The 10,681-nt window shown below is 37.0% G+C and overlaps 1 protein-coding gene across 1 annotated transcript; it reads left to right on the top strand.

The window, feature by feature from the left end:
• Nucleotides 1–910: 910 nt before the first annotated feature.
• On the top strand, nucleotides 911–10,681 carry LOC121298229 (neuronal acetylcholine receptor subunit alpha-4-like). Its single transcript, XM_041225212.1, has 6 exons — nucleotides 911–1,610; nucleotides 4,664–4,815; nucleotides 5,813–5,857; nucleotides 6,784–6,893; nucleotides 7,383–8,763; nucleotides 10,556–10,681. The coding sequence occupies exons 1-6, from the start codon at nucleotides 1,547–1,549 to the stop codon at nucleotides 10,679–10,681; spliced, it is 1,878 nt and encodes a 625-aa protein (XP_041081146.1). The 5' UTR covers nucleotides 911–1,546.

The following is a 10,681-nucleotide window of genomic DNA, read 5'->3' as shown; positions in this document are numbered from 1 at the left end:
GCAGCTGGCTAATAATAATCTATTTAAAATAACATAGTTACAACTTATCTGATTGCTATCACTGACTCAACCTACCCATGGTGAACCTCATACACCTCATGTATTCAGAAATAGTCATAAACAATTTGAAGCTTCAGTGTCCCTCAATCAATCAAATCTTATAATAGAATGTGTCTATTTGACATTCGTCCATAGCTTAGCCTTTTGTGTACTTTAAACACCACTGCTTAAAAATGTAAATAGAACCCAACCCTGTCCTTTTATTACCTTTAAAGACAAGAGTACACTAAAGAGACTCACATGCACTTTTAAAGATTTTGGTTTAGACAAAACTCCTTTTCATGGTTTAAACAATGGAGGTATTTAGCTCTGTCACATTTTAGATTGATTAGATCATATTATTTGTCACTATTGAATTATTTAATATGGAGATGAATACACTGCAACCAGGAATCAGTTTAGAAATACATAATAATTATATTAAAAAAGACAGAGGCAATTGTATTTTATATATAAAGAAGAGACCAAAAGAATGATTATTATTATTATTATTATTATTATTATTATTATTATTATTATTATTATTTTTTTTAGTAGTAGTAGTAGTAGTTCCAGTAGTAGTAGTAGTTAATCATTTAGCAGAGCTTTTATCTAAAGCTACTTATGGGGTGAACTATGCATCACAACTGCTGAAGAATCACTTACAATAGGACTTCAACTTTACTTATCATCGGAGTATAATGCCTAAGAATTAAAGACAGACAAATAAAAAGAAAAGTCAAGATGCATGTAATCTCAAACTGAATTTACCCTGCAGGCAGAAACCTCACCAGCATGCCTCCTGTTAGGTCCAATGCAAGTGGCGTCAGCTCTGAATTCTTAGTGTGCCAGAGGGAATTTGCGTTCCCCACATTAGTCGACTCCTTCCGGCCCCTCAGACAGCATATGGACAGACGGTTACAGGCAGCATTCCTTCACATGCTCAGAAATTCTCCTCAAACAGCCAGGCGACGCATGCCTTAGCTTGAGAGCAAGCTCGAGAGCGCAGAAAAGAAGACGCAGGAGCGCAGAATACAAAATAAAGTCGGCAACTTCCTAACCTAGGGGTTTAAAGGTCCTGAAATGTGACAATTATAATAATAATAAGCAACTGAAGACTTGAACCAAGAGATACATAAATAGAAAACAGTGGTGCACTGTAGAGGTTGCAGAAACAAGTGAAGATGAAAGAGTACGAAAGGTTGATTGACAATCGCTATTAAGGTGCAACAAAACACTACAGCAGTGTGAATTCTGTGATATAAAACTTTACCATGCGGATTTCCCTTCTTGTTTTCAATGCTGCTTTATTTTCCGAGAATTGACTCGTTCCCGAAGACAGTTGAAGAAGAAATGAGAACAAGCGATGAAACGCAAACGGGAGAGAGAGAATATAACACGTGGAGCAAATAAACAGTGAGTGAAAAAAGAGGCGAGGAGAAGACAACTAATAGGGTGGTGGTGTGAAAGTGGGGGACTGAAGAGTAGTCGGAAGCGCTGTTTTACTATGGGGTTCCGGATTCACGCGCTTCGGTTGCTGGGCGTTTGCATGTCGATCCAGGTGCTGCCAGGTATATGAACATTTAGTACTTATTGTTTTCCATTATGCACTTCCACACTAACAACGTGTCCCACTTTCAGTATCTGTTCATATCCAATTAGCAATAACACCGTGTACATTAGAGTATACTTTTTGGTGTGTATTTTACTATATGCTGCGTAATGCATATTTGGTAACAGTTGTGTTTTGTGGGTCAAACAATTACAATACAGGTATGTGTTTAAACTCAGTTGAATTTATGTTTATTTGCGTAGGTTACATTTTCATTATTGTTTAATATTTCATAAAGAACACATGCAAATCACCTATATCAGTATTAGTAAATAATATTAGTGTTTTTTAAAAAAGTATTATTATAAAAAGTGTTTAAAATGAACCAATAGTTATATTCGTGAAATATAGAAAACGCTTTCTGCAGTACACGTTTATCATAGTTCTTCGGTTTTAGTATTGAGTCACTATGCATTCATGACAGAAAATACTGAAAATAGAACTAGATACAGCACTGTTGTGATAATTATATCAATGGACTATGGCAAAAACAGGCGAGATGCAACTGCACAACGGAAGTCAACTAACACCTACACTCAATGAGAATACTCATTTGTAATAAATGGGCATATTTATTTTTATTCCGACTTGAATTGATTCTACAGGATGTAAAGGATTTTTTTCTAACCTAATTCTGTTTCATTTTTATGAATCAGACAAGAAAACAAATGGAACTGCTTGGGAAATTATTTCCTGAACAACTGGTTGTAATTCCTCTTAGGGCACCTGTGCCTATTCACCATTTACTATCCCGTTTGAATGGCTTTAAATGTTATGCACAAGTAGTAACAGATAAACTACCCTAATATGATATCAATATATAGTCAATGCTGCTTATAACCTTCGCTCAAAGGATCAATAGTTGAATGAATCTTTGCTGTTGGGGAAAGAGACTACAATATGCTAATCCAGCTGAGTTGATTGTTCTTATGTAAACATGTTGACCCTTGAGATTCAGTTGACCTGTGCATTACTTCAATGGGAATTAGCCATTTAAGGCACTTTCTGCTGTTTGTATTAAGTCATGTATTATTAATAAACCAATATTCTTCATATCATGCTTCCTTATGTTACGAAACATTCAATTTGCTTTTTCATGTATACCTCAGAAAATAGCACACACACACACACACACACACACACATATATATATATAATATATAATATATATATATATATATATATATATATATATATTATATATATATATATATATATATATATTATATATCAGATAAACTGGCAACAGATCAGGTTTTTTGTATTACTTTTAACCCCAAGCAGTTTTGGAGAATTTATGAATTCCTAATGGACTCTATATGTATCTAACAGCTTCAATTTGTTTAGGAAAGAATGTTTTGCTGTCTGTCTGCAGTTTCAGACAAGCTACTCACTTGCTAATTGTATTTCTCATTGTGAATTTACATGGCTCTTCTGTTAAAAAGATTGGTGGTTATTTCTAATGTGATAAATACTTCTGATAAATCTTAATTTTAATCAAACTCAGTGGCACACACTGCTGCAATTTATTGCACATTATTATCTGGTTGTAAGGCGCTATTTAATAAAACATACAGACACAGGAGGAAACTTTCCGAACATGCCATTGCTTAAACAAACATGCCAAAAAAGAAATGTTACCTTTTGATAAGCCTTTATTTTAAAACACATGTGCCCAGCCTGTCTGGAAAATATGATTTAAATGTCACCATTCAACACTTACATTCTGATTTAATCCATACCTAGAGGGCTATGAAATGAACAGGAGCTTATCTGATACTGCTTTGGTATATGTACGAGGTTCTGAAGTAATGAGGCCAGGACAACGATAAAGAAATAAAGACCGTACCCTGTCTGAATATCTGAAGCAGACAGCACTGGCTGCATTTTCCGCACAACCTGCAAGCTACATTTTGCCCACTGGCGTTAATTAATTTTGGTTGTACAACGTATCTGTTATTGGACAATCCATCACTGTAATAGAACTAAATTAACAATGTCCCTGTGGCTCATTAACACCCGTCACACCATCAGGGTTTCTCCCAGCTTGGGTTTTTTGGTGAAGATTTTTGATAGCTACGTCCTATTTGGTAAATCATCTTCTACTTGAATTCTGTTATTTTCAAGACATGTAGGTGCAGGGCTTTTAGCTGTGGTGACGACTCAAGGTCAGTTCAAAGCAATAGCTTGTAACAGATGGGGCTCTTGTGCTATTATAGTATGCTTTTAAAATGGGACTCAAACTAAATCTGTGCTGTAGGGTATGTTGGTTGATGCAAATAATATCAGGAGCAATTGGACCAAAGAAATTCATATTTTCCAAAAGCATATAAAATATACTTTTGGAAATAAATGGTATACCTTTAAATTATTGTACCACACTAGGTTTTTTTAGCTTTGTGTTTTATACTGAAAAAGTTAACAGAAGCAAACAGATTACCTCAAAACTGAATATTTCAAACAGAAGCCTGCAGGTCGCTGGCAGATGTAACTTATTAATAGGTGTATACCGTATTCATAAATATTCTGGTACAGTGTATTTAAAATAATAATATAAATAATGTACTGTATGCCGTTTGACAGATGTTTTAGGTTCTATATAGAAGATTTTGTTTTGGATTATTTTAAAACAAAACTATGGTACAAAGATAAACTGATGGATTTGGTACAAAACTAGTCCATGTTCTTTTTAAATAACAGGTATAAGTATTGAGTTGATTTGATCAACTTATATCCTGCTGGGTTAAGCCACAGCTAGCTGTATTTAGAGCATTTTGCAGTACCAGGGAATATACCTTGATTGCACCAACAGCTTCTTTTCAAAGGTAATCTTCAGCTAACCAGGGATAGATGATTGATGGAGTAAAAGGTGATTCCCCAGTGCTGTAAAATACTCAACCCAAAAGGGTTTAAATTGAATCAACCCCTAAGTGTGTTTATTGATTGTTAGGGGAATTGCTTTCTTCTAGCAATTATTGGCAGTCTTCCTGTTACACTCTTTTGTTCCTGCAGCGTGTAGCCATATGAGGACAAGAGCCCACGCAGAGGAGAGACTTCTGAAGACCCTCTTCACTGCTTACAACAAGCTGTCCCGCCCTGTAGCCAACATCTCTGATGTAGTGCTGGTCCGCTTTGGGCTGTCCATTGCCCAGCTTATTGATGTAGTGAGTATAGTAGCAATTTATTGTATAATACATTTTAAAAGAGTTTTGAGACTGAGACAGGGCTGTCAGAAGTTGACAGTATTTAGCAGAACTCTACAGTTGTGGAATCATTAATGTGTGCTCATCTGTTCTGTGTTTGAAAACCTAGAAGAATTTCATTTTACGTTATTGTTATTCTGTATCTTTTTTTCAGCAGTTCACAGCTAATGTATTCTGAGAAATGCTGCCCAATAACTTTGGCTTACTGAAGCTGTGTAATCAGATCAAAACCACAGTATTCAATGGGTGGGACCAGCAGGATTATTATCGAATTAAGAGGCTATCACCTGTAAAAATCTGTTACTTTACATTTGTTCATATATTTAGATGTAATGAATGATTTAACTTTATTTTATATATTTTAAATAGCAATTAATACAAGCATGAAAGTAGTGCTATTATAAATATAATTCTCAAAAACCTCCAGGCAATTAAATTTATAATAAATTAAATAATCAAGTTTCTGTACATGCATTAGTTTGATCTATTTAAAAGACCCATTTTTTCTAAGCTACAAATTGATTTTATTCTGAAAATAAAATTGCCTACAGGTCATTTAAATAAGGTGGCAGCAATTTAACACAATTCAAACCTGCATGCTGTCCCATAATTTACTTCAAAGGGACATCAAAAGAACTTCCCAAACCTCCGACAAAAAATACATCTTCTGGGTTTGAAGAATTGCATTCAGCACGACGAGCCACAAATAAGAATCTTACTCTTAACAGTATGAAAATTGAACAGTCTAACCAATCCACACATGTCTTATACTGTAATGTTTTATTCAAGGTCAATAATAATAATGGGTGCATTGAGTTCAAATTTCAAACTCATTTCAGATTTAATTTACAGCTTTATCAGAACAGGGCTTTAGCAGTACAATCATCCCAGTTCACTGTTTAATGACCAATTAAGGGTCTAAAAGAGGTGTTCTTCATAGCTGTTTTTTTTGCAACAGGATGAAAAGAACCAGATGATGACCACCAATGTCTGGGTGAAGCAGGCAAGTTACAGTGTTTATATCTGTCTTTGCAGACTCCTACTGTAGAGCTATTGGTAGAAGTTTCTTCTATGTTAAATCAATAATGCTGTTACAGAACAGTAACAAAATGAAAGGTGAACACCACTGCAATATCAGCGTTCAGGTTTTTAAATTAGTGTCAATACCTTTTCCCTTGAATTGTACACACACACACACACACACACACACACACACACACACATACAGTATAATGCTATTAGGGCCGAAGTGTAAATGGTGTACTCCTTGGCGTTTCTTCAGTGGTCAGTCTCTCTAATTATCTGCAAGCTAATTTAAGGGCAGGGGTACCTTGATAGGTGAGGCCAAAGTGTTGTTTTGTCTAGTCTTTAATAAGTAATGTAGCGGACGAGTTTTGTGACTGAACTCTTATTCTCAACAAGTGCTAATTTAAACACATCGACTGAGGTTTTTTTTTTAACTGAAGAGGTGGCTGGTTTACAGGAGGGAAGTATACCCTTCTTCTGTTACCCATCAAATATAACACAACAAAAAGAAAGATGGGGTGTAAGGAGGCATGTCTGTGACCGATCAAGTAACACATCTTGTTGTGTTTTAAAAATGCCCTTTTGACCGTCATTACAATTGCTGTTTAATGGAGTGTAAAAACTTTCCTCACCTCTTTTAAATGTATTTAGATCCTGCGATCTTGCTTTACAGAAACCGTAGGACCGGTGAATGGACACTATCCCTCAACAAAAGGCTGGTCTATAGGGCTAAACCTTCAAAGATGTTTCAGAATGAAGCAAACATATTAAAAATTACTCATTGACCTAAACAATTACTATTTGTTAGCAATTCTAATGTCAGGTTCATTATTACATTGCATTTTCAACTTTGCTCAAATAAATTAGGGTCTTTTTTTTCCGATATCCCTCTGTTTCGTATAGGAATGGCATGATTACAAACTCCAATGGAACCCTCTGGAATATGAAAACGTGACTTCAATTCGAATTCCATCAGAGCTCATCTGGAGACCAGATATTGTCCTTTACAATAAGTAAGTTTAATTACACTATGCACCGTACACTTATATTAAGATTTGTGTGTGTGTGTGTGTGTGTGTGTGTGTGTGTGTTGGACAGATGTCCGAGCATAATATCTGATTTCTTATTTAAAACATTTATAATTTGGAATTACCTATAATCAGGCAATTTTGAGGGCTGGAGTGCTACCAGGGTATTAGAATCAATGACAGTTCTCAAGTCCCTTTGGGTGTTTAATATCAGCCAGACAGATGGGGCCTCAGGTTTGCATCACACACAAAAGCAACTGTGATTGCACAGAGTCCCAGGATACCTCTCTTTAAATAGCAAAAGTCAAGTCATTCCAAGTTAGAAAAGTATTTCCTGGGATACCATTATAATACTATCAAGAAGAAAAATGAGCAGAGTTATCTATAGACCACAGGCTTGCCAGCAGTGTCATCACAATAGATTTGGAACCACTACTGCACAGTGGGCTTGACAGTCTTTGTTTCCACCCACAGTGCCGATGGGGACTTTGCAGTGACTCACCTCACCAAAGCTCATCTTTTTCATGACGGCAAAATCAAATGGATGCCCCCGGCTATCTACAAGAGCTCCTGCAGCATTGACGTCACTTTTTTCCCTTTTGATCAGCAGAACTGTACCATGAAGTTTGGTTCCTGGACTTACGACAAAGCTAAAATAGATCTGATCAGCATGGCAAACAATGTAGACCAATTAGATTTCTGGGAGAGTGGGGAGTGGGTCATCATCAACGCAGTCGGGACGTACAACATAAAGAAATATGAATGCTGCACGGAAATTTACCCCGACATTACATACTCCTTCATTATAAGGAGGCTTCCTCTGTTTTACACTATCAACTTGATCATCCCTTGCCTTCTAATCTCCTGCCTGACCGTGCTGGTCTTTTATCTCCCTTCCGAGTGTGGGGAAAAGATCACCCTCTGTATTTCAGTGCTTCTATCCTTGACTGTGTTCCTCTTACTAATTACAGAGATAATCCCTTCCACATCCCTTGTAATTCCCTTGATCGGAGAGTACTTGCTATTCACTATGATATTTGTAACGCTCTCAATTATTATCACCGTCTTTGTCCTGAATGTTCATCACCGCTCGCCCCGTACCCATATGATGCCAGACTGGGTACGGAGGATATTCCTAGATGTCATCCCCCGACTCTTGTTCATGAAAAGACCTGCATTGGTAAAGGAGAACTGCAAAAAACTAATTGAGTCACTACATAAGAAAGCAAGCTCACCTGCGCTCTGGTCTGAGATTGAGGTTGCTCAGAAACTCCCTACCATGCCTCTGGAGAGCCAAGAGAGTACCAATCCCTCCCCTACTTCTCCACTGAGCCATCCTTTAGAGGATACACTCCCTAAACCCCAAATCCTCTGTAAGTCATCCCCAAGCAAATACTCTATTCTTTTCGAGGGACCCGGTCAAACAAGTCGATCTCCCCCTCCAGTCTTGTGTCACCATCTAAGCTTTGATGAACCGCATACTATCCCCAAGGGCAGATCATTCAGTGTTCAGTACACATGTGGTGAAAGTGAGCTCCCTCAAGCCACGACTCGATGCAGATCCAGAAGCATCCAGTACTGCTGCCTGCATGAGGAGTCCTCCCAAAGCAATGAACATTCCAGCAGTAAGTGCAGCCGGTCGCTTCCTCACCTCAACGAGGAACCATTCACTCCCAACCCAAGCCAATGGAAATGCAAAAAGGTCCCAGAGATAACAACCACATCTGACAGGGTTTCAAAAATGTTCAGTGCCAAGAAGCAACATCTTCTATTGATGTCCCCTTCCATGAAGCAAGCCATTGAGGGGGTGCAGTATGTTGCAGACCATCTGAGGGCAGAAGATGCTAACTTTTCCGTAAGTATTTTTTTAGTGTTATTGTAGTTTAACATCCTGACAATATATAAACGTATGTTGCATTCTTTCTTGGTATTCCCTGTATTGCCGGCCCCATCATAATTGTGTCAACAGATAGTTAACAAGTGGAGAGATGATGTTATCACACAGTAAAATAATTTCAGAAATATATTATTGTGTATATTAATATATATTCAGGCCAACACATATACACTGCCTGGCTCGCTACTAGGACCTGTAGCTAATATCATGTTGGGCAATGCCACAAGATGATGGGAGGTGTGTCGAGCAGTGCTGATACATTCAGTTATTATTATTTTCCACCTAACTTGTGCAGAGAGGTAGGCAGAGGATCATGCACAATCAGATTGCAATACAGGATTAACACATTTAGCATTAACATGGTAGGTAGGTTTTAGTATAGTAATGCATTTTCTCAAATTCTGTGCTTTCCGGAAACTACAATATTACATAAATGTGCATCTATGATATGTTTTGTTTTAATAACAATGTTTGTTCATGTACAAATAATACTGATAGCAGTGTGAGATATGTAACTCCTTATGGATCCAGGCCTTTGGAGACATATAGCACATACACATTCACATGCACAGTTAATAGTATAAAACAGTACATTTAAAGTTAATTTTAAGTGACTCGTGTAGACCAAGAGAAAAACAACCCAAATTCAATTCAAAAGGGAATTTGCTCATTAAATGCTGTAGTGCTAAGGATGAACTTTATCAATGCTATGTTCATATTAGTATCAAAGCCTTCAACACTTTTCCTTACTCTAACAAACAGGAAGCTAATCTACTCCAGTTAATTAGTAATTAAAAACTACCTAGCACCCTGGAGAAATTGTTCCAATTACCAAGAAAATGAAGATAGTATTCAAAAAGCTAAAGCCCTAAAGTCTTTGGGGAAGAAGCAAGCTGAAGTCAGTCAAGTGTTCCTGATCATTACCTAACAAAATCCGTTTACTCACACAGTAAAGATCTGCTTTGGTTGGCAAGAGCTGCATAAGCGCATATCTCTTATAGAACTATGGTCTGACAAAATCCATGCTTATTAGGGACACACAATATAGGAAATCTGCTACATTACTATTTAAAGAAGTACATTTCTCAGCTGTCCAAATCCCATTGTACTTCAGAATGAAAACCATCTACATCGCAAATCCCAGTTAGCATTACAGCTGCTCACACGCAGCGATCAGGGAAAAGTTCCAGAATCTCTGTCAGAAGAGCTATAACTGCTGCGGTTCTTGAAAAGGCTGTGGAGATTGTGAGGATTGTAATGGTAAAGAAGTGTGAAAATATAATGTATTTCCTTGAGATTGCATGTAAACAGTTAACAGTGAGATTTGTGGACATGATTTGATTCACGTCATAGATGCCTGTCTGTGAATTATTATGCTGAATAGAATCCTATCAAGTAACAAGAAATCGAGAAAAGCTTAAAAGTTTGAGTCATTATGAGAAAAGGTGTGAGTCTATATTGAACTGTGTCACAACCCCATTTTTCAACCATTAAGAAATCTAACAATAACATATGGATTTTCCAAAAATCCAGTACAGATTACATTGTATGCAGATGTCATCTCGTGCATAGATCACATTTTTTATACATCACTTCATACAGTGTGACCCATAAATCTGATATTCATTTTGCTGTCCTATAATACCATTTGTGGAGCTACAGTTTGTGTATTTTATAGCGATAGATCCTCAGTATATTATAATATGCTTTCCCTTGTAATATTGCTGATTACACTGTTTCCCCCCTGCAGGTAAAGGAAGACTGGAAGTATGTGGCTATGGTGATAGACAGGATCTTTCTCTGGGTGTTTATAATAGTTTGTGTTCTAGGGACTGTTGGACTCTTCCTTCCTCCATGGCTGGCAGGAATGATCTAG

Source organism: Polyodon spathula, chromosome 23 (assembly GCF_017654505.1).
Source record: "Polyodon spathula isolate WHYD16114869_AA chromosome 23, ASM1765450v1, whole genome shotgun sequence".
NCBI lineage: Eukaryota > Metazoa > Chordata > Actinopteri > Acipenseriformes > Polyodontidae > Polyodon > Polyodon spathula.
The sequence above is the reverse complement of the archived record's forward strand: the minus strand, read 5'-3'. Positions and strand labels throughout refer to the sequence as shown.